The sequence below is a fragment of the Carassius auratus genome, chromosome 1 (genome assembly GCF_003368295.1).
Source record: "Carassius auratus strain Wakin chromosome 1, ASM336829v1, whole genome shotgun sequence".
In the NCBI taxonomy this organism is placed as follows: Eukaryota; Metazoa; Chordata; class Actinopteri; order Cypriniformes; family Cyprinidae; genus Carassius; species Carassius auratus.
In genome coordinates this window covers 31,702,499-31,729,956 of record NC_039243.1, presented here as the reverse complement: position 1 = coordinate 31,729,956, position 27,458 = coordinate 31,702,499, and the positions used below count along the sequence as shown (strand labels likewise).

At 35.1% G+C, this 27,458-nt stretch overlaps 4 protein-coding genes across 4 annotated transcripts; 3 read left to right on the top strand and 1 right to left on the bottom strand.

The window, feature by feature from the left end:
• Positions 1-352: 352 nt before the first annotated feature.
• Positions 353-4,892, top strand: LOC113107673 (small integral membrane protein 14). The gene is made up of 5 exons (XM_026270343.1): positions 353-546; positions 1,629-1,709; positions 2,337-2,385; positions 2,476-2,624; positions 3,697-4,892. Exons 2-5 carry the CDS (start codon positions 1,635-1,637, stop codon positions 3,736-3,738), a joined length of 315 nt encoding a protein of 104 aa, XP_026126128.1. The 5' UTR covers positions 353-546; positions 1,629-1,634; the 3' UTR covers positions 3,739-4,892.
• Positions 4,893-4,994: 102 nt separating this feature from the next.
• On the top strand, positions 4,995-15,280 carry LOC113107665 (UDP-glucose 6-dehydrogenase-like). The gene is made up of 12 exons (XM_026270332.1): positions 4,995-5,178; positions 6,571-6,732; positions 8,583-8,684; positions 8,762-8,962; positions 11,672-11,869; positions 11,949-12,096; positions 12,191-12,285; positions 12,850-12,980; positions 13,222-13,361; positions 13,474-13,565; positions 14,429-14,539; positions 14,623-15,280. Exons 2-12 carry the CDS (start codon positions 6,571-6,573, stop codon positions 14,725-14,727), a joined length of 1,485 nt encoding a protein of 494 aa, XP_026126117.1. The 5' UTR covers positions 4,995-5,178; the 3' UTR covers positions 14,728-15,280.
• A 423-nt stretch (positions 15,281-15,703) lies between these two features.
• On the bottom strand, positions 15,704-22,512 carry LOC113107652 (lipoyl synthase, mitochondrial). The gene is made up of 11 exons (XM_026270309.1): positions 22,274-22,512; positions 21,239-21,402; positions 20,470-20,563; positions 20,321-20,401; positions 20,088-20,244; positions 19,816-19,873; positions 19,591-19,719; positions 18,447-18,592; positions 18,276-18,346; positions 17,155-17,266; positions 15,704-16,210 (listed from the first exon to the last, which is right to left on the bottom strand). The coding sequence occupies exons 1-11, from the start codon at positions 22,358-22,360 to the stop codon at positions 16,143-16,145; spliced, it is 1,167 nt and encodes a 388-aa protein (XP_026126094.1). The 5' UTR covers positions 22,361-22,512; the 3' UTR covers positions 15,704-16,142.
• Positions 22,513-22,567: 55 nt separating this feature from the next.
• On the top strand, positions 22,568-25,924 carry LOC113107657 (60S ribosomal protein L9-like). Its single transcript, XM_026270322.1, has 8 exons — positions 22,568-22,649; positions 23,075-23,121; positions 23,209-23,324; positions 24,730-24,825; positions 24,942-25,074; positions 25,186-25,266; positions 25,404-25,531; positions 25,781-25,924. Exons 2-7 carry the CDS (start codon positions 23,076-23,078, stop codon positions 25,508-25,510), a joined length of 579 nt encoding a protein of 192 aa, XP_026126107.1. The 5' UTR covers positions 22,568-22,649; position 23,075; the 3' UTR covers positions 25,511-25,531; positions 25,781-25,924.
• Positions 25,925-27,458: the final 1,534 nt, after the last annotated feature.

Genomic DNA, 27,458 nt, shown 5'->3' with positions numbered 1-27,458 from the left:
GCATTATTTACACTCAGCCAGCACAATAAAAAATGAAGAGATGATGCGCTGTGCAAAAGGTGAGAAAAGTAACGGCATTTCAGTGTTTCCCTAAATATACCACATTTCGCGTCATGCACCGACGTGGCTCTCATCAGTTAATTCCGCAACACTGATGTACGAATCCTACTATGGTCAACGCCTCCCTCATGCATATTAATACTTTCGTCCGGGCGGCTTTGCTGATTCGCTGAAATGTTTAATCTTGGATATTAATTAGGCGGAGCGATTGGACGCCGCGGGACGGATAAAAACTGACGTCAGCGCGAGCTACTTAATATTCATGAGCTAAGCCTTCGCCTTAGTAACATTCCTAAATTTGCTTCCCTGATCTTTATCCAAAACACAGCCGGAACATCATCCGGAGCTCGGAGCTAGGAGCCAAGCAGCAGTGTAAACAAGGAGTGTTTGCACTGGATCTCTCAGAGGGCAATATTCACATTCCGCTGCTCCTGCTAAAGCGAAGAGTTTAACTTAAATCTCTTAGAGTGAGTTTTCGACTCATCGGTAAGACATCTTTATCCAAATCTCGTTTGTTTTGCTCTGGGGTAAAAATCGTCTTATTTTAGTTTTAAATGCTGTCTCTGTTAAAATAATTTAAATGCTTTAATGAGTAAATAAACATATATCTTTCTTTAAAGACGCAAATAATTATAGTCTAACTCTCGCGATGGGAAAACATTACTTTTTATTCTTTGTTTTTGCTTGCATATTAGTTAATATACATGTTTAGTGGTTTGTAAGTTTTTGTGTGTAGACAGACATTGTTTTTGAATCCGGTTGAGTAAGAGGAAGCAAAAAAAAAAAAAACTTGCCAAACTGATAATCTATTTGCATTAAACGTCTATTAATTAATTCGTATTATTTGTGCAAAATAATCATTTGTGTACACTTTATAGCTATTTAGTCCTGCTTAAAATGCACTAAACTAAAGTATGTTAAAAGCATTAGTGTGTTGATAGTGGTGGACCTAGTTGCTGTGGCATACAAATATATTTAGAAATAGCCATTTTTACTGAAGTATTTTCGATTTAGGAATTGAGTCACAATGCACACAATTCATAAGTTGATTTAACCCATTACCTTACAACTGACAAACACCCATCAGTTACAATATTTCACATTAATATTACAGCTATACACCATTTTCACTAATGCTAACATCTAACTGTAAACCAAGTGTAATTTGCATGTGGCTATTTCAATTTGTGTAATATAAACTAAAACATAAATAAAGGATAATTTATCTTTTTTTTTTTTGTCCTGTGATATTGATCCTTTGACATGAGCCAATACGAAAATCAAAAGCAATGCATGAACAATTTGGTGCTTGGACATTTAATTTTTTCTCCACTTTTATTTCCACCAAACACTTTCACTCCTAGAAAACATTTATGAGTACTAGATGAAGTTTGGATTTTCAAATGCGAGTTATGCTGATATCCTTGCTACGCCATGTTAAGCCATCATAATTTACCATACCCATTCGCTTCTGAGTCTCTGTGTGTTTAAAATAATTAAGTATTATTATTAGACTCTGTACTTTGTCTCTGTTTTTGGAATGTGTGTGAATCCTCTGTGTTATTTAGGAGAGGATGGCAGAGGGAGGTTTTGACCCCTGTGAGTGTATCTGCTCTCATGAACATGCCATGAGGAGACTCATCAGCCTGGTGAGTTCTATTATATTCATTAAAATTAATAATAATAATAAAAGTAATCTAAAAATAGAAATTAATCTTATACATTTTAAATAAACATACTGATCTGTATGAAATATATCCTTGGATTTCTCTTTTTTTTTTTTGTACAATATTGTTTATCATTATCTATCTATCTATCTATCTATCTATCTATCTATCTATCTATATTTGTATGTATGTATGTATGTATGTATGTATGTTTTTTTAATTATGCAATAGGTGTCGAATAATTTTGCTTCTGTAATTTTGCTTCTTTGGTTCACTTAGTTCAGCCAATGAATAACGTTTGGTTCAGCTTATTTAAGTATTGATAGAGAATGCATTTGAATGCATCTATCTATCTATCTATCTATCTATCTATCTATCTATCTATCTATCATATGAATGAAATTGGCATTCTGCAGAGGGATACACACATTTATTGTTTCAAATTCAATTCAAAATCAATTAATGTAATGTAGAGGCATCAGTTTTTTGTTCTAAAATTGCTTTAAAGCAGAATCCCACATCAGCACACAATGCTGTCATTACGTATATATGGTATGTTTTTGGATCAGCCTTTTTGATGAAATATACCCTTTGTGATTCATTTGCAAGCTGAGACAGTCCCAGTCCTACTGTACAGACACCGAGTGCCTTCAGGACAGTAAGTTTGTCTGTCTGAAACAAGAGTAATATCACATTATGGCACATGTTGTGTGTTGTTTTCTAACGTGTGAGTGTTGTGTGCATGCAGTGCCGGGCCCCAGCTCCTCAGTGGAAGGGGACATCACTGTACCCATGATCATTATGGGATGGCTGGTGCTAGCTCTCATGCTCTTTCTGATCCGGCCAGCCAGCATGAGGGGCCCTTCAGCCAGCAGCAAGCCCTCCGGTCCCCGAGGTGTAAGTCATGACAGACAAGCTTTCATAATGAACCATGTCACTTATCACTTACAAAACATTGTCAAAATGTTTTTTTTTTTTTTTTATGCTCACCAAAGCTGCATTTATTTAATTTAAAGCACAATAAAAACAGAAATACTGTGAATTATTCTTATATAATTTAAAATATATTTTTTTCTTATTGTATATAATCTAAAAATGTAATTTATTTCTGTGATGTGCAGCTGTATTTTCAGCATCATTCCTCCTGTATTCAGTGTCACATGATCTTCAGAAATCATTATAATATGCTGATTTAAAGCTCAAGAAACATTTCTGATTATTATCAATGCTGAAAACTGCGTTTGCTGCTTTATATTTTGTTGTAATGGTGATACACTACCATTTAAGTTTGTGGTAAGTTAAACAAATCATACTTTTATTCGGCAAGTAGGCATGAAATTGTTCAAAATTTATCTGTATAATATTACTACAGCTTTCTATTTCAAATACATACTGTTCTTTTGAATTTTCTATTCATCAAACAATCCTAAAAATATTATATATATATATGTATATGTATGTGTGTGTGTGTGTGTGTGTGTGTGTGTGTGTGTGTGTGTATATATATATATATATATATATGTATATGTATATAGCCTAATAATTTTTTTTTCCAAAAAAATATAAAGCAGTAAAAATAACTTTCAACATTAATAATAATAATAATAATAATAAGCCTTATTAATATTTCAGTACCAATAATAATGAGCAGTTATTTTATTATTTCACAATATTTTTTATTTTTTTTATTTTGCTGTATTTATGTCAAATAGATTCAGCCTTGATGAGCAAGAAACATACAAAAAAAAAAAAAATAATCCACCTCCACAGTGAAATAACCATGTACATCTTTAATCGGTTTTAATTATCAGCAAAATATCTAATGTGTATTTGGGCTCTGAATCGGTTTACATAGTAAATCACTGAATTGGACTCCGTGGAAGACACAAGAAGTCCAGTTCAGTGATGAGAGTAAACTGACCGTGTGTTTAAAGAGATTGATTGAATATATCTCTTTCCTCTGGTCTAGAATCCTGGCAGAGATCCTCCAGCAGCTCCTCCTGTAGACTAGAGCTCTTCTCATGGATCCTTCCATCAGCTTCCACCTGATCAGATACTGTGACGAATATAGAACTCGTTAGTTTCCTTCATCTTTCAGTGTTTCAAATCTCAGATTCTTTAGTCCAATAATGGGGGTGGATTTATACAGACTCTTGGATAGCAAGGTTTATGTACAGTTTGTTACATTTCAAAGGAGGAAGTTGATGAAACAATGTTTTCCAGGTTTATATATGTCTTCAATTTTTTTTTACTTCTTCTTTCTATATGTTTGTTTTGAAGCATTATTAGGCATTCGGCAAGTTGTTAATATGACATAAACCTAGCCTAGATCAGCCTGGATTTAAATCGTGTTTTAGACTCGAGGTTAGGTATAAATCTGGTTATTTTTGAAGGCGTAGAGGATCATGTTCTTGACTTTACAGACATCATGTCATTGAGTGAGCCATGGCTCATTCTAAACACAGATGTAATTGAAATGATTCACACATTTGAGGCTGACCGAGTCCACTTCTTAAAGGGATAGGTCACCTTCAGTTGCCGGTACCCATTGACTTGCATAGAGTTCTTGTTTATTTTTTCAACTGAAGGTGAACTATCCCTTTAAATCAAAATGTTGGGCAAGAGGAAATAATAAAAAATGGGCGTCTTCCAGTTTTTACTTGACTCTGTCATGGTCTGGGATAGACTAAAACATCTAAAACGGACCTCTCCACCCTGAACACTGTTTACTCTCTAAATCACTAAAAGAATCACTAGTACAGCCAGTGAAATGCCATTCTTAGGAGTTGCTTGCACTTGCTCAGGAATCATTATGTAGCTGTATTATCCACATGACTTAAATGGTATGAATAGCTGTCAAATTTCAGAAACGGTGGCTTTCAAAATAAGCTTTGAATTGGGCATGCTGCAATTTCGGTAATATTTGCAAAGAGTGAGATTCTGTTTCGGATGAGCTTAAACTCTAGCACTTTCGTTCTGGCTCCTTTACAACAGCTCCAGAAAAACACCAACGATAGGATGCTGTCTCTTCAGTGCTTTGAGAAGGTTTGAATGTCTTAATTGGTTGGACTTAATATGTGAGTTCTGTCTATGTACACTGTTCTATGAGAAAGGGCTTCATCTATGCACTTTTGGTTTCTACAAATAAATCTGATGATTAATAGCATCCCATCGTGTCTGTCTCTTGTTAAATGTAAGATATCTGTTGTTGTGGTGGTTAGTCTCTTCCATGACTCTGTGTGTCTCAACCATAGACTGTACAAAACAACCTCAAACTTTCTGCGTCAAACTCCACTCATGTGTTCCTTACATGTGACGTCACCGAGGCCTCCAGTCGCTGATTGGTCTGTGTGATTTCTGCGTGTGTTTATATATCGAGGATATAATAGTTTTATTCATTCGGGAACAAGGCACAGAAGAGAGTTTTAACTGAAGTCCTCCGATAGACGAGGTAAGTCTACTTAAGATAAAGAATTTAAAAGTTATTGTACAGATTGACTGTAAATTGAATACATGTCAGTTATAAACGCTTTAATGTTCCTGTTTTGATAGAACACCACGAATCACATAAATAATTTTGACATTTTAAATGTAACGTTATTTTAAAAGCAGCAACAGTTCTGAACTTTTTTTGCAAACACATTTGCGTTTTCTTTATATATCTTAAAAGTGTATCATCTTATTAATTAGTCATGTAACGTACGATAATGGCTAAACCTTTTATTTTTATTTTTTATTTTTTTTAATGAATCATTTGATCTTTGAGGTGATTCATTCACGAGGCGATGTCAACATTTACATTCATTTTATACTTTTTAAACGGTTTATTTTTTCTTTACTATTTAACATACTCCTGACAGTAGATTTTTGTTCTCGGATTAATTTTGTAATCGTGTTTATAAGGAGAACACTTAATTTATAAAGTATTTTATATAAAAGAATCGCTAAATTGGATTTTGGGATGAACTGTTCAAAAGAACCGAGCGCGCGCAAAAGATTCGAACTTCTCGTCACTACTTGAAGCTCCCCGGTGGGGTCAGTAAAATGACACTTAAAACTGGCAAAAATGGATAGATTACTTAGATTAAACTACAAATTGTAGTTCGTTTCTGATTCCAAATTGCATGACGAAAACAAAAGTAGTTAGTATTGTAATAAATTACACATTTTAAGTAATATAATTTCACCCAACTCGTTAATCACAGGATAACCGTGTAGATATTGATATAAAAACAGAAAGAGAAAGAAAATGAATTATATTTGATATAATTAACAACATGAAATGCATTAAAACCATAACATTATAAAGGTTTCCCAAACTGGGGTTCTTAAAGGAACAATGTCAGTTCAATGAAAAGCTAATAATTAAATTGTTTAAATGTACAATTAAAACAAAACATCAAAATAAAATGCTTACTACAAAAATGAAATGTTTTATATGGTTTTCTGCATGTTATGTGAATATTAACCGAAACCAGAGAACCAAGAACACGCAAATGTCTTGCATAATTATTAAAATATTTATTTTATAATCTCAGGGGTACTTCAAGGAAATATATTAGAGGAAAGAAAAAAGTTTGGGAATCCCTGCATTACATACAAATAAGGTGGTGGTAATGTGAATTTGTGCATTTTAATTACAAAAGTCTTAGAAACACATACTTAAATAAAAGTGATAATTCAAATAAACATTAAACATTTTGTGAACTGGAATAATTTCCGAACCAATATATATGGTAATCTTATAAAAAGCAATGTTTAGAGAGAATCAATAAATTGTAAATAATTGATTGCTATCGTGTGAATAACTTGTCACTTTGATTGCATCTGTGTCTCTGCTCAGATGTTTCAGATTAAGAAGATTTGCTGTATAGGCGCTGGGTATGTTGGAGGTCCGACATGTAGTGTCATTGCAAGCATGTGTCCCGAGATCACAGTAACAGTGGTGGATGTTAATGAATCCCGGATCAGAGCCTGGAACTCCGAGATCCTGCCCATCTATGAGGTAACGACGTTAAAGGAATAACAGGGTTAAATCCAAGATAAAGGTGCATTTAGAAATAGACATGCACTGACCGACCGGAATCAGGTTTGATGTTGGATGTTCAATATTAAAGCTGCGGTAGGGAACTTTTGACACTCTAGCGGTCAATAAACAGAACTGCTTGCATTTTGCGGAAGAACATCGTAGCCGGAAATACTTCTCTCTGTTTATGTCTATGAAGAATCACAAAGGTACTGGGTTACTCCGCCGCGGTATCCCCGAAGCAATCTAAAATAGTCCGAATATAAACATTTATTATAGGTGCACCCTAGTGATTCAGGACAAGCCAAAAACACGGTTTGGAAAATGGATTCATGGTGTACTCGCTTATTATATACATTTTTTCTAAATTTTGAACACAAACAAAGTTACAGACGGCAGCTCTGATTGGTTGTTTTCTTACCAGGAGCAATTGAGTTTCTGCAAATGGCAATAGGACACTGGGTGGAGCCAGAGGAGCTTGATTTTTTCACAGATTATCTGTCTCATATTCTACTGTCAGGACATAATGACAGGTTTAATAAATATGTAAAAAATATATTTTTACAAAAGTTACCTACTGCAGCTTTAACTAATTTAGGGACCATCTCTAAAGTTACATATGACATTGTTGTACATGCAGCATTTGGAAAAAAAATGACTTGCAGTAATGCACACCTTTTAGATTTTGATGTTTGTTTAAATAAACTGTCAAATCATATGATGAACACTTTACATGAATCTTATAACATTATTTATGCATTTGCAATTTATCAAACAGTCTGTGTAAATGGGTCAAAGGCGAAAAAGGGTTTAAGAATAAAAAACAATAAGTGTAATACTGCTTTAAATTTTTTTTTTCACCCAAAAAATATTCAAAAGTTTTTTTTATTATTTAATTGCAATTTTGTTCTTGTTTTTCTGAGCGAAAAATAAATATCATACATGTTCCCCCTGATTTACGGAAGAGACCCGCTAAAATGTCATTCAGTGTAATGATCTCGTCAGGCATTATTTACAACTAAAATCAATTTATGACATATCAAAAGAATAATTACTTTTACCCCAAATACTAATTAGTTGGATTTTTGCATTTTTTAAATTTGCCACTATCCTAGGTTTTGCTCATTTGTCAATAAACACTCATTTTTTTCACTCATTTAAAACACAATCAAATTGAATATGCTCCCTTATTCTTTTATACAGTATATGCTTTAATATGTACACATCACAATAAGCATGTTGTTTGAATTTTTACATAAATTTTGTTACACTGAATGACAATGTAACATTATTGCAACCAAATTGTTACATTTTATCCTCCAAAAATGTATTTGAAACCTTAAAAGTAGACACTTTACTTAAATTGAATGTTCTTTCTATGAACCTAAAGTCACGTTTTGTAAATTCCTTTGCTTTCAACGTCTTTGACCCAAATACATCTAATGCCACTTCAGATTCTACCTCTTTCCAGTCACAGAGCACTTTATTTTGAGAACATATTCAAGTTCAAGTTCAAGTTCAAGTCTGCTTTATTGTCAATTTCCACATGTACAGTACATACATACAGAGAATCGAAATTGCGTTACTCTCAGACCCCGATGCATACAGATAACATTAACATTAAAGCCTAAAAAAAATAACTAGATCAAATATAAAATGTAGATACAATTATACAATAAGGGAATTATAAAAAAAAAAAAATATATATATATATTGTAAACCAGTCCAGATTGGCGGAAATTGTAATATATATATTTTTAATGAGAATTCCTTGTTGCATGAGTCATGAAACATCACCTCTTCTTCTTCTTCTTCTTCTTCTTCTTCAGCCGGGTCTGAATGAGGTGGTGATGTCTTGTCGTGGGAAGAACCTCTTCTTCTCCACAGATATCGACTCTGCCATTAAACAAGCAGATCTGGTCTTCATTTCTGTGAGTTTAATAAACTATTTGAATGTGGTTTTGCACGTATGTCTGTTCACTGACCCTAATCTCTCTCTTTCTCTCAGGTAAACACCCCGACTAAGACGTATGGTATGGGAAAAGGTCGTGCTGCTGACTTGAAGTTTATCGAGGCATGTGCACGGCGGATTGTGGAGGTGTCAGAAGGGTATAAAATCGTTACAGAGAAGAGCACGGTGCCGGTCCGTGCCGCTGAGAGCATCCGCAGGATATTTGAGGCAAACAACAAACCCAAACTCAACTTACAGGTGTGTTTGTGTGAGCAGCTGTAACCGTACACCATTCCTTTTTTTACTTTACTGCAAAAAGGTGATTTTTACATTGTTATAGAAATTTCTGTGCTGTCATTTTAAATGTTCTATTCATCAAAGAATCCTGGAAAATAATCTATTGCAGCTTCCACAAAAAATATATATAAATAAATAAAAAAATGTAAGCATCACAATCGTTTCAATATTGAAAATAATCAGCATGTTAGAATGATTTCTGAAGATCATGTGACACTGAAGACTGCAGTAATGATGCTGAAAATACTGTGAAATAAATTACATTTGAAAATAAATTCAAATGGAATAGTCATTTTAAACCGTAGCAATATTTCAGTTTTACTGTATTTACAGTAATATCAAATAAATGCAGCATTGATCAGAATAAGAGGCTTCTTCAGAAACATTAAAAAATTGTTTCAATTCCAAACCTTTGAATGGTAATGTGTGTGTGTTCACTATACGTGTGTGTGTGTGTGTTCACTATACGTGTGTGTGTGTGTGTTCACTGTACGTGTGTGTGTGTGTGTTCACTATATGTGTTTGTGTTCACTATACGTGTGTGTGTGTGTTCACTATACGTGTGTGTGGGTGTGTGTGTGTGTTCACTGTACGTGTGTGTGTGTGTGTTCACTATATGTGTTTGTGTTCACTATACGTGTGTGTGTGTGTGTGTGTGTTCACTATACGTGTGTGTGTGTGTGTTCACTATACGTGTGTGTGTGTGTGTTCACTATACGTGTGTGTGTGTGTGTTCACTATACGTGTGTGTGTGTTCACTAAACGTGTGTGTGAGTGTTCACTAAACGTGTGTGTGTGTGTGTTCACTATACGTGTGTGTGTGTTCACTATATGTGTTTGTGTTCACTATACGTGTGTGTGTGTGTTCACTATACGTGTGTGTGTGTGTGTGTGTTCACTATACGTGTGTGTGTGTGTGTGTGTTCACTATACGTGTGTGTGTGTGTGTGTGTGTGTTCACTGTACGTGTGTGTGTGTGTGTTCACTATATGTGTTTGTGTTCACTATACGTGTGTGTGTGTGTGTTCACTATACGTGTGTGTGTGTGTGTGTGTGTGTTCACTGTACGTGTGTGTGTGTGTGTTCACTATATGTGTTTGTGTTCACTATACGTGTGTGTGTGTGTGTTCACTATACGTGTGTGTGTGTGTGTTCACTATACGTGTGTGTGTGTGTGTGTGTTCACTATACGTGTGTGTGTGTGTGTGTGTGTTCACTGTACGTGTGTGTGTGTGTGTTCACTATATGTGTTTGTGTTCACTATACGTGTGTGTGTGTGTGTTCACTATACGTGTGTGTGTGTGTGTGTGTGTGTTCACTGTACGTGTGTGTGTGTGTGTTCACTATATGTGTTTGTGTTCACTATACGTGTGTGTGTGTGTGTTCACTATACGTGTGTGTGTGTTTGTGTGTGTGTTCACTGTACGTGTGTGTGTGTGTGTTCACTATATGTGTTTGTGTTCACTATACGTGTATGTGTGTGTGTGTTCACTATACGTGTGTGTGTGTGTGTTCACTATACGTGTGTGTGTGTTCACTATACGTGTGTGTGTGTGTGTTCACTATACGTGTGTGTGTGTTCACTAAACGTGTGTGTGAGTGTTCACTAAACGTGTGTGTGTTCACTATACGTGTGTGTGTGTTCACTATATGTGTTTGTGTTCACTATACGTGTGTGTGTGTGTTCACTATACGTGTGTGTGTGTGTGTGTGTTCACTATACGTGTGTGTGTGTGTGTGTGTTCACTATACGTGTGTGTGTGTTCACTAAACGTGTGTGTGTGTGTTCACTAAACGTGTGTGTGTGTGTTCACTATACGTGTGTGTGTGTTCACTATGTGTGTGTGTGTGTGTGTGTTCACTATATGTGTGTGTTCACTATATGCGTGTGTGTGTGTGTGTTCACTATATATGTGTGTGTGTGTGTGTGTTCACTATATGTGCGTGTGTGTGTGTGTGTTCACTATACGTGTGTGTGTGTTCACTATGTGTGTGTGTGTGTGTGTGTGTGTGTTCACTATATGTGTGTGTTCACTATATGCGTGTGTGTGTTCACTATATATGTGTGTGTGTGTGTGTGTGTTCACTATATGTGCGTGTGTATGTGTGTGTGTGTGTTCACTATGTGTGTGTGTGTTCACTATATGTGTGTGTTTGTGTTCACTATGTGTGTGTGTGTGTGTGTTCACTATACGTGTGTATGTGTTCACTATGTGTGTGTGTGTTCATTATACGTGTGTATGTGTTCACTATGTGTGTGTGTGTTCATTATACGTGTGTATGTGTTCACTATGTGTGTATGTGTGTGTTCACTATGTGTGTGTGTTTGTGTGTGTGTGTGTTCACTATACGTGTGTGTTTGTGTTCACTATATGTGTGTGTGTGTTCACTATACGTGTGTGTTTGTGTTCACTATATGTGTGTGTGTGTTCACTATATGTGTGTGAAGAGGACAGAATGGTGGTATTTAAAAGTTAAAGGAACTTCTTAGTCTAATTTATATGTGAAAATATGCTTTGCATTAGTTTGACATTTTTGCACAGCCACCTTCTACTTGTAAACACAGTCTGGATTTTATAGTGATATTCTACACAATCTTGCCTCGGTAATTGACCGACTTCACAGTTTATTCTGTGTTAGTAAATGACATTTTCCCCTCTTTGATCACAGGTTCTCTCTAACCCAGAGTTCCTTGCGGAGGGAACAGCAGTGAAGGACCTGAAGGACCCAGATCGCGTCCTGATTGGTGGAGATGAGACTCCAGAAGGTCAAAGGGCCATCAGTGCCCTCTGTGCAGTTTATGAGCACTGGGTTCAAAAATCACGTATAATCACCACCAACACCTGGTCCTCTGAACTCTCCAAGCTGGTGTGTAAACGTGATTTGAAGTAGTTTTGTATATGTAAAAATCTTTCTGCGCTGTACAAGAACTGTGTTTGTGTTTTAGGCAGCGAATGCGTTCCTGGCTCAGCGCATCAGCAGTATAAACTCCATCTCTGCTCTGTGTGAATCCACTGGTGCTGATGTGGAGGAAGTGGCCAGAGCCATCGGCATGGATCAGCGCATCGGATGCAAGTTCCTCAAAGCCAGCGTGGGTCAGTCTGATTTATAAAGAATGGGATTCAATCAAATAAATAAATGAAAGCCAGTTTTGCTCTAATTGCTTCAATCTCTATGTGTCTGTATCAGGTTTTGGAGGAAGTTGTTTTCAGAAGGATGTGCTGAATTTGGTGTATCTGTGTGAGGCACTGAATCTCCCAGAGGTTGCTTCATACTGGCAACAGGTCAACTTCAGTTTGAATATTTATTTAGTAAGATGTTGGCTTTGTGTGGGTCATTATACGGTCAGATTTAGCTTCGTGTGAAGTCATCAGACGCTTACCGATCATGTCACAGCAAGCAATGAATATGAGTATGTGGAGGTGAACAGGTATTTCCAAACTTCAAACAAATGCTGTTCTTGAACTTCTTATTCATCAAAGAATCCTTGAAAAAAAATCTATACTGTTTTCAACATTAATTATATTAATAAATATTTGTTATAAGCAGCAAATCATCATATTAGACTGATTTCTGAAGGATCGTGTGACACTGAAGATGCTGAAAATCCAGCGGTGCATCACAGAAATAAATTCCAGTTTTACAGATATTGACATAGAAAACAGCTTTTTTAAATTATAATAATATATTACAATTTTACAGCTTTTATTGTGTTTGTGCTCAAATAAAAGACCCTTCTTTCAACAACATGAATCATTTGAGGTGTAAATTCAGTGTAAGCTAACTTGTGCCTAGAGACACGCTAAAATCTAAACGTGTTTATTTTTGTCTAATCTTTTACTCTGCAGGTGATTGACATGAACGAATATCAGAGAAAGAGATTTGCCTGTCGGATCATTGACTGCCTGTTTAACACCGTCACAGGGAAGAAAATCGCCTTGCTAGGTTTCTCCTTCAAGAAGGACACAGGAGACACTAGGTGCATGCAGGGATACATGAACCAGGCGTTTTGTTTATTCATGACAGCTTTATCATATGTTCATTTAAGTCAAAAGTGTGCCATGTTTTATGCATTTGACAGATAGCATGCATTTTTAGCTATTGTTCTGCACTAGTGTCCCTGGATTTATTCAAAAAGAGCCTTATTCTGTGGCATCATCATCTGTCTGTAAACGGGAATCTTGTGCTGTAAGCCCCTCCTGTGTGTGTGTGTGTTTCAGAGAGTCCTCTAGTATCTACATCTCTAAGTATCTGATGGACGAAGGAGCCAAGTTGCATATTTATGACCCTAAAGTGCTGAAGGAGCAGATAATCCAGGACCTGTCTCAACCCAGCATCTCTGGAGACAGCCCCGAGAGAGGTGTGTGTGTGTGTGTGTGTGTGTGTGTGTGCTGAGCAGATAAACCTCATTCTGAATCTCATGCAGGTGAACGTTTGTGTCTAATTCATCATGTCTCTGACTCTCTCGGCAGTGTCTGATCTCGTAACAGTGTCGTCTGACCCGTATGAGGCGTGTGAGAGTGCACACGCTCTGGTCATCTGCACGGAGTGGGACATGTTTAAGGTACAAAAGACACAAACGCTGTGCATATTCAAAATGCACTGACATATAGTGTAATGTCTTATTCATGCACCAAGTATTTGCTTTACCAAAGCAGGACTGTCACTTCATCAGCGCCATATTATTGCAAATAATGCATTCATTTCCAGGTACAATTTCGTTAGTATTGTATTATTAACAAATGTTTGATTTACATATTGATGTTTAAACATAAAATATATATATGTATAATGCAGAAAAATGGTTTTTAACACTCATTTTAGTACAAACAATAAATAAAGGATTTAAATATAAATAAATAATTTACATTTATAACATTATAGTTACAATTTAATTATATATTACATTTTAATTATATAATAATTTTTAAACAATTATTTGATACTCTAAAAATTATAAATGGAAAATAATTAATTTGTTTGGTTAATTTATTTATTCTTTTCATGTAGAAATGTAACATTTATTTTAAATAATTGTTTTAGATATAAATACAAAATTAGATATTTACATGCATATAATACTATAAATAAATATGTAATATATAAATTTATTTAGAAATGTAAATTAATTAATTAATTTTATATATATATATATATATATATATATATATATATATATATGTAATTTTTTTTTTTTTGTGTTAATTAAAATCTAAGTTTTAAAATGTAAAATTTTAGTTTTTGTGTTGGGTCCAGTTAAAATACTGGTGGGGTATAAATCTGAACCCCCGGCATGAAAGTCCTGCCCTGGTGCTGAATAATTTCCATATATTCATATATTATAGTAAATGTGGTACCACACTGTACTCCCAAAACAACAGTGTGTGTAAAAGAATAGTTAAGTAATGCAAATAGTGTTTATTGTAGAAATTGAATTACGAGAAAATCTATCAGAAGATGTTGAAACCAGCGTTTATCTTTGATGGCCGACGAGTTCTGGACTATCTGCACCCTCAGCTACAGAACCTGGGCTTTCAGGTGAGAGGCTGTTTGTGCAGTTCACAGGTGTGTGCTCACACACTTCACTGGTTACCAGGGTTTAATGCTGTGTGTTTGCACAGATTGAGACCATTGGGAAGAAAGTGACGACCCGAATCCCCTTCACACCATCCTCCGGAGGAGGTCCACGACTCACTGAACCACCCGTCAAGAAAACCAAAGTTTAAGACTCACACACACACACAATAAAGTCCTTCAGTGACAAAACCAAAGTAATGTGAAAAAATGCATGTTTTGTGTGTATGTGTTAAACTATCTTCAGAATGTTTTTATATGAGTTTCATCTCTCATGACCGTTTGCAAAAATGCAGTGATGTACTGTTTTAAACACTGGCATTCATGTTTGTTTTAAAAAAACATCTTTCTTAATTTGTATTTTTTATTTTTTTAGAATGTTCTCAAATCTGTGCCATTTCAAAGACATTGTTGAAACAACCATAGTGCACAAAACTGCATTAATGCAATCCCAGCGGTTTAGTTGCATATAAGTGTTATAGATTTTATTTCAAATATCATCTGTTTATTTGAGAGCGATGTCTGAGGGAGCAGCAACAGAAGGAACTTTAATAAGTGGACCAAGGGGACATAAAAACTGCTTTAAATCATATGTGACCCTGGACAACAAAACCAGTCATAAGCGTACATTTTTCAAAATTGAGATTTCTGCACCATCTGAAAGCTGAACAAATAATATTTCCATTGATGTCTGGTTTATTAGGATCTGACAATATTTAGATGAGATACAACTATTTGAAAATCTGGAATCTGAGGGTGCAAAAAAAATATCTAAATCCTGAGAAAATCACCTTCAAGGTTGTCCAAATGAATTCATAGCAATGCATATTATTAATTAAAAATGAAGTTTTTATATATTTACAGCAGGAAATTTACTAAATATCTTCATGGAACATGAACTTTACTAAATATCCTAATGATTTTTGGCATAAAAGAAAAATTGGTCATTTTTGACTTGTACAATGTATTTTTAGCTATAGCTACAAATATACTCTGGTATGTATTGTTTAACCTGTACTGTTTATATTAATGTAGAGTTACAGTTGTAGCTTTTATAAAATCATCTCTTACTGTACAGGTTTGTAATATTCAGATACAATAATGTCAGAAAACGTATTAAACAAATATGGACTAATAAAAAGCAGCAGTGTTGTTTATGTCACAGGCCTAAATATGAAAGTCAACCATGACTCAAACAAAAATGGACAATTGACAAGTTTTCATTGAATGTATTCTATTTATATTACTTAAATGATGCACAAAATAGACAGCTTTAATCCATTTCTAAAACAACCCAACATGTTCATTTAAATATGTTTATAGTGTCACTGTAACACGGTGAATGTTATCTTGTAATATGTTTTCTTAAAGAGACAGTACACCCCAAAACTGAAAATTCAGTCGTCATGTCGTTCCAAAAGCTGTATGATTCAAAATCTTCTTTTATGTTACACAGAAAAATAATGACATGATGGAGAGTAAATTAATACAGCATTGAGCATTGAGCAATTGTTGGATGAATTCTCCTATTAATACGGTTTATACGGCAGGAATAAAGAGGAAAAGTTCACTCTGCTGCTTCTACGGTTCCTTCAGATTTCTTCTTTTCCAGCAGATTCTTCAAAAAGAACTCACCTAAGAAATGAAATGATATTTTTAAACAAATAAAGTTGACCTGAAGTTGACCTAAATAAAGTGCTGACCTGATGCACAAAACTACACCTTGAAACTACACAGCATCGTTTGCCATATTTATGTATAATGTGACTGTATTTTTTTGCATTGCAAATAATGCATTAATTTCCAGCTATTTCCATTCATTGATTTTTTAATTTTTTTTATTTTTATTATACACGTTTGTAAAAATAGGAATAATCCCAAATAATGGTTTTGAACAATTGCTTTAGTATAAACAATAAATAATAAATTTAAATGTAAATATAAAATTATAAATATAAATAAATGCTTTGTTTATATATTTACAAATGTAAAAATGTGTGACACTAAATATTATTATTAAATAATAATTTTAGAAAAAAATACTAAATTAGACATTTAAATGTATTAGAAATGTAAATTAATTAATGTTTGGTTTATACATTAATGTAAAAATATATAACACTAGTTTACTAATTTAAAAATTAGACATGTAAATATAATATTAGGTTTATATATATTTGTTAATTTGGAAATGTAATTTTTTTTTTAGAATAAATTTAATGTTTCATTTGCATTTATGATTGTCTGAGTGTAAATAAAAATGTACAGTTTTTTTTGTTAAGTCCAGTAAAAACTTTGGAGGTCTCTTTTAAGTGTCTTAGAAAAAAAAATTATATATATATATAAACTTGTTAAGGCTTTAACATATCTAAAAGTAGGTTATAAAATTTTATTTTTTGCAAGCAACATATAGCAAATAATGAATTGCCCCGTGAGAAAAGATGGGAGATTTAAAGTCACATGGTTCTAGGCATCTAGCAGCAGCCAAGCAAGTGTGATTAAAAAAATGAGAAAGCCAGCAGATCCCATAATCTGAGCTCTGGCTAGAGCCCCATGAAACAGAAGACGTGTGAGGTTACCTGCTCTGTAAGAGGTGCGCACAAGCGGCCCGCTGGCTGTGTAGACGAAACCCAGCTCCTGGCCAATCTGCTCCCAGTAAGCAAACTTCTCAGGAGTGACGTACTCTTCCACCTTCAATCAGACACACAGCTTTAGACTGATGCATTCCAGAAGAGATCGCGAGAAGCGGCACAGGTGTGTGATGTAACACAATAAACTCAAATGATGGATGAAATGGGAAATGCTGATTGGCCTGCTGCTTTTGAACTGTTTCTTCAGTTCAGTGACTGTTGGAGGAACTGGAGCGATGAATCGGTTCACTCATCACAGGATCAGATACGCCGCTATTTCTGCTCGTCTCATAGGAGAATGAAAGTGAGTTTTGATTGAGCAGCTTGTAAATCTTTGCTGCTCGAGCCACAAACTGTGTCAGATGCTTTACAACCGATGATTTGATGAACTGATTCAGTCAGTTCACCAAAAAGAATCGGTTCAATAGAATGATTCATGAACTGAATCGTTAGCCTGAGGCTCTGGATTAAAGGTAGTAATGCTGTAAAGTTTCTTGCACAGACTGATCGTTTCGCTTCATAAGACCTCAATATATCATCAGGAGTCATGAGTATTAATTTTGTAATATGCTTTTTTTTTATTCTCAAACATGCAGCCACTGATTTGCATTTCAGAGGATCACACAAAGGATTACAGTTTCAGCTAAAAATCTTCTGAATTGTATTCTTCTAAAGAAAAAATGTCACCTACAACTTGGATGACTTGAGGGCGAGTATATTAACAGCACATTGCTAACTTTCTTTTTTTGGGTGTACTGTCCCTTCAAGATTTGGTTGACTTACTTAATTTTCAGTCATTTGAATAGAAACTCATTTTCCGTGAGGGTGAAAGATTTCGCAACAGGTTCAAGTTGGCCACACAGAAAGCTGCATGATTTCAAAAGTGACACTGCTAAACTATTCTGGCCTTAAATTTTACCAAAGCGTTGCATAAAGCTAGCCAGTAGCTGGTGATGTCAGCCAGAACATGCCTTTTGTGTGTGTGTGTGTGTGTGTGTGTGTGCGGAGTGTATCACATAGTCATTGAACAGATTGTGAAAATGAAATCTAAGACACAGTTAATGTCGCACCTTGAGACTGCGTTTGGTCGGCTGCATGTACTGCCCCAGAGTCACACAGTCCACTCCAGAGTCCTTAAAATCTGAAGGAACACAAACAACTCTCATACGCTAATACATGCATTTGTATGTACTGTACCTCACGTGATGTACGTAACACATCTGGAACTGAACATTAATTACCTTTCAGAGCTGCGTGTATCTGTGCGTCTGTCTCTCCGAGGCCCAGCATGAGGGACGTCTTCGTGAGCACACCGGACTTCACCTTTTTAACATGTCGTAAAACACTCAGCGATTGGTCGAAGTTTGCACGAGGGTCACGCACATGTCTAAAGGTCAAAGTTGAAAAATTAGGTCTGTTATTAAACTACTTTAACTACTGTTGCTAATTCACTTGATAAGCTGGACTAGATGTTTCTGCCATCTGCTGGTGATCGTATATATTAGAAATTAAGCTGAAAATGATAGTGAATAAAATATGAAAGAAATAAAAAAAAGAATGCATAGCAAATAAAATAATAAAATATGAAAGAAATTAAAAAAGAATGCATAGCAAATAAAATATGAGATTAAATAAAGAATGCATATCAAATAAAATAATCAAATAGGAAAGCAATTAAAAAACAATGCATAGCAAATAAAATAAAATATGAAAGAAATACAAATAATGCATAGCAAATAAAATAATAAAATATGAAAGAAATTTTTAAAATAATGAATAGCAAATGAAATATGAAAGAAATAAAAAAAATGCATAGCAAATAAAATAATAAAATATGAAAGATATAAAAAAGAATGCATAGTAAATAATACAATATGAAAGCAATTAAAAAATAATGCAAAGCAAATGAAATAGGAAAAAAATTAAAAAGAATGCATAAATAAAATAATAAAATATGAAAGATATTAAAATAAGAATGCATAGCAAATAAAATAATAAAATATGAAAAAAATTGAAAAAGAATGCATCACATAAAATAATAAAATATGAAAGAAATAAAAAAAGAATGCAAAGCAAATAAAATAATAAAATATGAAAGAATTAAAAAAAGTGCATAGTAAATAAAATAATAAAATATGAAAGCAATTTAAAAAAGAATGCAAATAAAATAATTATTATATTGAAAGATTTAAATATTTTAATTAAATATTTTTTGCATAAAAATACAACTGAATAAAAACAGAACTTTCTCATATTGCACACCACTTTGTGAGATCTGTCTGAGCATCTTGACATGACAAACAGCTTTACAAAGCATTCCTCAAAAATAATAATAATTGTATGTGAGCACACAAGATCCAGGCTGTAACGGCGGATTGCACTGACCTCTGTAAATCTCTGACCGTCTCTACATTGTGAGCATAAACATCAAGTCCAGACAAAGCAATTTTCTCCACTGCAGCCAGATCACCTCGAAAATCAGGAGTCAAACACTCCACCAGGATTTTAGGGTTCCTAAGAGAGAAAACATCATATATATATATATATGAGAGAAACGGATGAATAATCTGCTGTTTCTAAAAAAAACTAACATTTCCCCCATCTCCCTACCTTTCTTTAAGATTGGAGACGGTCTTAGCAAAGTGTTCAGCTCCACCATCAGGAATATCTGTCGGTCAGAAATCAATCGTAAAGCTCTATGCTTCAATATGCTTGTGTACAACTAATTTTTTTATCAGATGAACTCATTTAAATTAAACTTCCTCCTCCGGGAACCAGAATATGGATCATGGCTATGATGCAACTAAATAGACTGCACTTTAATATAGCCCAGTTTCAGAGTCTTTAATGTTTGGTTTGCTGGTGTTTTTGGGTTTCCTTACCATCTCTGTCCACTGATGTGAGGACTACATAGTCCAGTCCCCATGCAGCGATGGCTTTAGCAGTGTTATACGGCTCCTCAGGGTCGAGAGGCGGAGGATGTCTGGCTGTTTTAATTGAACAAAACCTACAGCCACGTGTGCATGTGTCCCCCATTAACTACAGAAAGAGTGCGGGAGATGTTTAGTCCAGACCGGAGCATGCATATGTTGTATTTCAGACCCAGCACACTCACCATTATGGTTGCTGTGGAAGTATCATACTCTCCTCCACCCCAGCATTCACCGATATTGGGACACCGGGCCTCCTCGCAAACCTTTAAACACATTAACAGTCAATACTTCGGTTAACTGTGTGAAGGACATGTTTTTTTAAGACACTCACTGTGTGCAGCTTCAGGTCCCTAAGTGTGTTCTTCAGTTTGTTGTAGTTCTTTCCAATAGGAATCTCTGTTTTCAGCCACGGTGGAAGCCTTAGCCTGGCAAAAATAAACACGAGGGGTTAAATCATATTCGTGACAGTCTTAAATTCAGATGTCTACATCATCTGAAGGCTGATTAGGACAGGAAATAGCTTTCCTTTGATGCAAGGTTTGTTATGATAGAACAATATTCGACTGATATACAACTATAAAAAAAAAAAAAATCGGGAATCTGAGCGTGCAAAAAAATAAATAAATTCGAACTATTGAGAAAATCACCTTTGAAATTCTTAGCAATGCATATTATTAATCAAAAATTAAGTTTTGATATAATTATAATAGGAAATTTACTAAATATCTTCATGGAACACGATCTTAATGTCCTAATTATTGTTGGCATGAAAGAAAAATGAATAATTTTGGACCCATGCAATGTATTTTTGGTTATTGCTACAAATATCTCCATGCAACTTAAGACTGCTTTTGTGCTCCAGAGTCACATATTAGCAAAGGTGCATTGAATTAAAGACATTAATTTTTTTTTTTAATTAATAATTTCGACCCATGCAATGTATTTTTGGCTATTGCTACAAATATCTCCATGCATCTTTAGACTGCTTTTGTTCTCCAGGACACATATACACTATGTGTCTAAAGGACAGCTGTAGTGATCAGTCAGCAGCTTTCCAATGCAAAAGTTCTTGAGAAAGACTGTGGTGTGCATCAGCGTACCGCTCTCCCTTCTCTCTCTTCAGACTGCCTCGGTATTCCTCCCAGCTGCTCTTCTCGGACAGCTCTCCGGAGATGAAGTCCTGCAGGTTCAGTCCGTCGTCTCTGATGTTCCTCTTCTTTTCAGGGAGTGAGGAGGACGTGTTGGCAGCAGTGATCAGTCTAACCTAAGAGCAGAAGCACGGGGTCAGCGGGGCTTTTTCTTTAAGAACATACACACTCTGATCATCATCTACCAGCTCACACAGATATATTCAGACCGTAACAAATATTAAACTCATTTTAACCCACTTTTGGCCACCTGTACACACACAAAAACAATATGTACTTGATTTGTAAATGAATCCAAACAAAGCATGCTGTTACTACTTGCCAGGTTCATTTTGTATTCGTACCCATTTAATGCCATTTTAATGTTTTGAGTTATTCATTTTTACTTATTTTGTTTTTTCCTTTTAGCATGATCAGATTTCCCTATTGTTTCCTCTTTGCATAGTCTAACCAATCACAAATGTGTTTTTTCTAGTGCTAAAGTCTAAAAATTAAGTGGCTAATGATTTATAGATTGCAGTACTACAGACAAAATAGTGGCTATTGATATTTAGATATATTTTTATACCATCATATATAATCAAAGTTACCAAATGTTTAAGCTTTTGGATGTCTGAACTTACTGGAATAATTATTATTTTACTGAGGTTAAATAAATATTAAATACAACATAAAATAAGCATTTATTTTAAACATAGAAATATGGTACTTTTAGAGGTAAGTACATTTTAAATTGCGTTAATTGAACGTTTTTATTTTATCGAGGTTACTGGTATGACATTTATAATAAAATAAATACATTTTGGGATCACACCTGAGACCCTTGTCCCCAACTTTGTGCACAAATGAATTATTTGCTATATGAAGAATTAACATGTTTAATCAGTGGATATTGTACTTTAGATCGCTGTGACTTTGCGCTGACCTAAACACTAAAATGTCAGTAACATCAGTCATACAACAAAACGGAACGAAAAAATCACTTACACTAGACCCCTCAAAGCATTTTGATGGTAAAAACAGACGATTAGACGAATATCGTCCCGAAACAACACAACTTCTGATCAGCGCCATGTCTTCAGAACCAGCTCCAGCCTGTCAACAATTCGCTCTGACATCGATTAACTCACCCTGCGCGTTTATGACAAAAACATATAAAACATTTTCCTACATAAAAAAGAAATGGCATTAAAATCGTATTGAATAATCTTTCTAACAGTTAACAACACTGTGTTAAATTTGCTTTATATAAACAGTATCTGTAATCGATCGGTGATCGATTGCGGCGATGACGCACAACGTACTGGTTAGTACATGTACGTCATGACGTCCTCCCGCCGTCCTTTCCTCCTCACTCGGCGAGGTAAGAATATGCCGCGTCCTGTTCTTGTGTGTTTAAATCAACTACAATCCTCACCATCGTCAAATCTGTCGGGTTTGTTTAGTGTCCCAATCCTTTATTTACATGTCCCTGAGAATATATGTGCTAGTATTAGTGCAGAAAACCCGATGTTGTTTAAAAACCGCGATGTGTCTAGTCAGTGTTTATCTATTAGCTCGGCTAGCAGGCTGAATTAATGCATTTTAGCAATAATCACATTGACCTTAAGACTCGCTTGTCTCGTTATGACATTATAACGTTTTCACTGTTTGAAAACGTACGTTTAGCATTGCTGTCTGAGCGTTATTCTGTTTCTAGGCTCAGATGTTCTCTATTGCAAATTGAAGTTAAATGAACAGGATGTGACGTAACATCTATATGTTGTGCTTCTGTGCTCCTTCCTTCAGAATGAAGACCATTCTCAGTAACCAGACTGTGGATATCCCCAACAACGGTGTGTTTGACATCCTGACCACCTACCTACACGTTTCTTCCTGACCCAAGCTTTCATTTGTACTGAATGTTGTCTGTTTCCTTGCAGTCGAGGTGACCCTCAAGGGCCGCACCGTTGTAGTGAAGGGCCCCCGAGGAGTTCTTCGCCGGGAGTTCAACCACATTAATCTGGAGCTCAGTCTGTTGGGCAAGAAACAGAAGAAGGTCTGAATGAATCTGCATTAAAGGATTGGTTCATCGTTCACTCACCCCAATGTCTTTGAAGACGTTTGTGTCTTTAGACAAAGTTGAGTTTTTGAGGAGAACATTCCAGGATTTCAGTGAGGCTGAAGGTCCAGACTGCAGAGAAAATTCAGAACAGAGCTTTTGTGGTTAAAAGTAAAACTCTTTTTCTTAGTTTAAGGTAAATGACCGATTGTTTCACTAATTAAAGACTCTGATTCCTCATCTAGAGCTCTGTGAAGCTGCAGCTTGCACCTTCAGGCCATGAAGTCCTTTATATGGAGAAAAGAGAAAATTAATGTTATCCTGAAAAATCTGAATTTCTTTAAGACTAAAGAACATCTTGAATAACATGTGGGTGAGCGAATGACCAGAACTTTTATTCTGGAAGTAAGGCTGTGCGATATAGCCAACAAAAAAACCTATTGCGATTTTTTTTTTTTTTTTTTTTTTTTTTTTTATCAGTTTTACAACTACACGATTTTGACACACAGACATGCTTTACAGTCATAAATGCGTTCAGTATAAATTTGAAACATATTTCCAAAAGAAAATCAAAGAGAGCTTTATCAAAACATTGTAATGTCTCTAGAACTGACATAAATCAAAATAATCACTAAGCTGACAAAATGTCTAGACATACGGCAAAAAAAACCCCACCCATCCAGGTTCATGCGCTAGTTATCATTTTTGCACATTTCTATTTTCTAACCTTTTCTGTTCAGTATATTTTACCGTGTGCAGTGTGAACGTTATGATCCGTTAGCATGGGCTCGGAAAAACCCTGTCTGCTCTGTTCTCTCGCTACATTTCGGCACGCTGCATTCTGATTGGACTATTCCTATTAATCGCACAGCCCTTCCTGGAAGTGAACCAATCCTTTAAATACAGCTTAACTGTTTCAATCGTTATGGTTTTTGCACCCACATCTGGATTGTTTTTCTTAATTGGACCGGAAGTCCTTTTGTGTAAATGCCTCAATTAATCAGATTAAGCTAGATTAAAATGAAATGGCGATCGTATTGGAACGAGGTGGTGTAGATCTGAAATCCAATTAATGAACTGCGTACCGAATCAGTTCAAAAATGCATCACACAGTGCTGTGATGCTTATGTTTGTTGTACATCCTACAAACATGCTTATATTAATGTATTATGAACTGGTCAGTAGATTACATGTATTAAATATGCTAAATTGGTGATGCATAAAAAAACAAAAACAAAAAAGCTGATGCAAAATAGTTTTGTTTGGAATGCGGCTTGTAAAATGTGAACTGGTTTCATATTTAAAATTCTGAAACATTGCAACTTTCAGAATCTGATGTAGAGTTGGATTCATTCTGATTGAAAGTGTGTGGAATCTCAGCAAACGAAGGGTTTTGTTTCAGCTGCGTGTGGATAAGTGGTGGGGTAACAGGAAGGAGTTGGCCACAGTCCGCACCATCTGCAGTCATGTCCAGAACATGATCAAGGGCGTCACACTGGTAAGCAACCCTGATTTCACTCTTCTTCATGCTTGCACGACTAATTCATTTTTTAAGTAACTCGTGCTCATAATGCGAGGAGGAAAAGATATGACCCTAATATTATTCATCTTCAGGGCTTCAGATACAAGATGCGATCTGTATATGCCCATTTCCCCATTAATGTGGCGATGCAGGAGAACGGCACTCTGGTGGAGATCAGAAACTTCTTGGGAGAGAAGTACATCCGCCGTGTCCGCATGAGGCAAGGTACATGTGCAGGCTTTTCCTAAATCAACGTGATGTCTGTTATCTTAAAGCACTGGTCCTGCTTCACACATTCCTGGTTACACTGATGCAGAATGTTTATTTTTCGGCTAGGTGTGTCATGCGCAGTGTCTGCCGCTCAGAAAGACGAGCTTGTTCTGGAGGGTAATGACATTGAGCTGGTGTCAAACTCAGGTGAGATGTACATTGCCAATCCTGAGTGATTGAATAGACTGATTGGTGTGTGTGTGTGTGTGAGACAGTTGTATGCAAGGTGTGTGTGTAGTTCAGTGTGTGTGCATGCCTTACCTCCCCATCATCTCTCGTTTCAGCTGCCCTCATTCAGCAGGCAACCACAGTGAAAAATAAAGATATCAGAAAGTTCCTGGATGGTATTTACGTCTCTGAGAAGGGCACTGTAGTGGAGGCGGAGTCGTAGAGAACGTAGAGAACACCAGAGGTTAGGCCAGTTTTCCTGCTTTAGTTTCATTTGGCATGTTCATGGTTAAATCCGATTGATTTTCTTTGCCAAAGCATTACATTTCAAATGATGCAATGTTTGATTGAGCGTATCATACACGCCAAACAACTTTACTACACTTCATCTTTTGTAGGGATTTGTTGCACGCTCAAACGCAGGTTCTTAGGTGCACCACGTTGTCATTTTAAACTGGTTTGTCTTAATGTGTTTTCACTTTATCTCCATTAGCTGCTCTGATCCAGCAGCCACCGCTGTGAGAATGAAGGACATCTGGACATTTTTGGACGGGATCTATGTCAGGGCACGGTGGTGGAACAGCAAAAGGACTAAATTAGTCTCTGTAAAATAAAGACCAACTTAATTTTTCAACCACATAATTGTATGTGTGTTTTATTCATGTTGGCACAAACATGACCGGATTGGAATTAAAATATGAGCTGCTTGTATTTTAAAATATTCTTGCACTCTCAATCAGTGTTCATCTTGTGCACTTTCTCTGAATGCATTCTAAATCTGCATAGGATATTTTGGGACCTCAAGAGTAATATTTTAACAAACCATATTGTAAGGATATAATTGTAACTAAGAAATGCCTGGTTTAAAAATGTTAAATTGAGTAGAACTACACATAAAATATTTTTAAGTGATAAATTATTTGAATGTTTAATCCATGCAAGCATAAAATCTTAGGATTACCAGAGTTAAATCTTGATTGATTTAATTAAATGCCTTTTGAACTTTAACTCCTCAAAAATAGTCTGAATTTTATCAATGGGCATCCATATTCCAGTTTATGAACAAGATTATTTTTGATGCGCTATTGATAAGTTTAATGAATAATGTTGTGTATCTTAATTGGTGGTGTGACTGGTACATTTCAACAGGCAACGGAGATATATGCACCAAATAAATTAAATTGTGCAGGTCAGAGATTTTGTCATATTTCTATAGTTGTTTATATTTTTTGCCACTCAGTTAATAATATGGTGAAAAGCAATATATTTGTTCTAATTGTATTTTTATTTATTGACGGATGCTTACATTTCAGAAGAAAAACTAATAATTTTTTTTAATAAAATAAGAATAACTACAATGACACAAAATTATAGAAAAACATAGTTATCTAAATAGCAATGGGATATTTTACAAATAACATTAAGACATTTTTATAATATAATTTTTTCATGGTATGGGTCTTTAGATAGTAAACCATATAGATACCTACCTATAAATGTATTATGTACTGCATTTTTAGGATGAGTATGGTAATATTTTGGCTAAATCTGGCTATTTCCCAAATGGTTTCAAATCTGAATATGACTTTTTATGAAACGGCATAATTTTCATACATTTATTCTGTAGAGGACACCAGGACAAATTTAAGAAATTGTAGATCAATATTCCTATGAACTATGAGATATTCCTTAAAAAAATATTGCCATGTTATTATCCCATTATTACACTGTTTTTTTTTTTTTTGCACTAAATGAACACATTAACATGCAAATTAGATGCAATGAATAGATACATTATATAGAATGAGAATACCAATTTATAGACATTTCACGCACATATTGCATAAAGTACAGTAGTATATCAAACCATACAGTTATACTTTTTAACATAGTTGAGAACAGTGTTGGGCTCGACACTAAGAAAATGTCATTTATTACTCATTAGCAGTTCAAAAGTATTTCTTTCAAAAGTAATATTATGACTTAGTGCTACATCTGGCAGCGGTAATTAGTTACACTACTTGTTAAATTATTTTTCCTTCACACTCCACAGAAGTTATAATTGTGTATCTTTCCCATAAAATTCTTGTAAATGTTACTAACAATATATTTCTGCCTCATCATTTGACCAAAATCTACATTGGATCACAGAAATTATTACAAGCACTCAA

Bases quoted from the DNA above. Each gene is read 5' to 3' on its own strand.
- LOC113107652 (XM_026270309.1), bottom strand. From the start codon at position 22,360: ATGGCGCTGATCAGAAGTTGTGTTGTTTCGGGACGATATTCGTCTAAT. The intron at 19,874-20,087 runs GTAAGGAAACCC...TCTGACCGACAG, and splicing joins CACATCAGTGGACAGAGATG to ATATTCCTGATGGTGGAGCT. The intron at 16,211-17,154 runs GTAACCTCACAC...TTCATTTCTTAG, and splicing joins GCGCACCTCTTACAGAGCAG to GTGAGTTCTTTTTGAAGAAT.
- LOC113107665 (XM_026270332.1), top strand. From the start codon at position 6,571: ATGTTTCAGATTAAGAAGATTTGCTGTATAGGCGCTGGGTATGTTGGA. The intron at 12,286-12,849 runs GTCAACTTCAGT...TTTACTCTGCAG, and splicing joins TTGCTTCATACTGGCAACAG to GTGATTGACATGAACGAATA. The intron at 14,540-14,622 runs GTGAGAGGCTGT...GTGTTTGCACAG, and splicing joins TACAGAACCTGGGCTTTCAG to ATTGAGACCATTGGGAAGAA.
- LOC113107673 (XM_026270343.1), top strand. From the start codon at position 1,635: ATGGCAGAGGGAGGTTTTGACCCCTGTGAGTGTATCTGCTCTCATGAA. The intron at 1,710-2,336 runs GTGAGTTCTATT...TTCATTTGCAAG, and splicing joins TGAGGAGACTCATCAGCCTG to CTGAGACAGTCCCAGTCCTA. The intron at 2,625-3,696 runs GTAAGTCATGAC...CCTCTGGTCTAG, and splicing joins AGCCCTCCGGTCCCCGAGGT to AATCCTGGCAGAGATCCTCC.
- LOC113107657 (XM_026270322.1), top strand. From the start codon at position 23,076: ATGAAGACCATTCTCAGTAACCAGACTGTGGATATCCCCAACAACG. The intron at 23,325-24,729 runs GTCTGAATGAAT...GTTTTGTTTCAG, and splicing joins TGGGCAAGAAACAGAAGAAG to CTGCGTGTGGATAAGTGGTG. The intron at 24,826-24,941 runs GTAAGCAACCCT...ATTCATCTTCAG, and splicing joins TGATCAAGGGCGTCACACTG to GGCTTCAGATACAAGATGCG.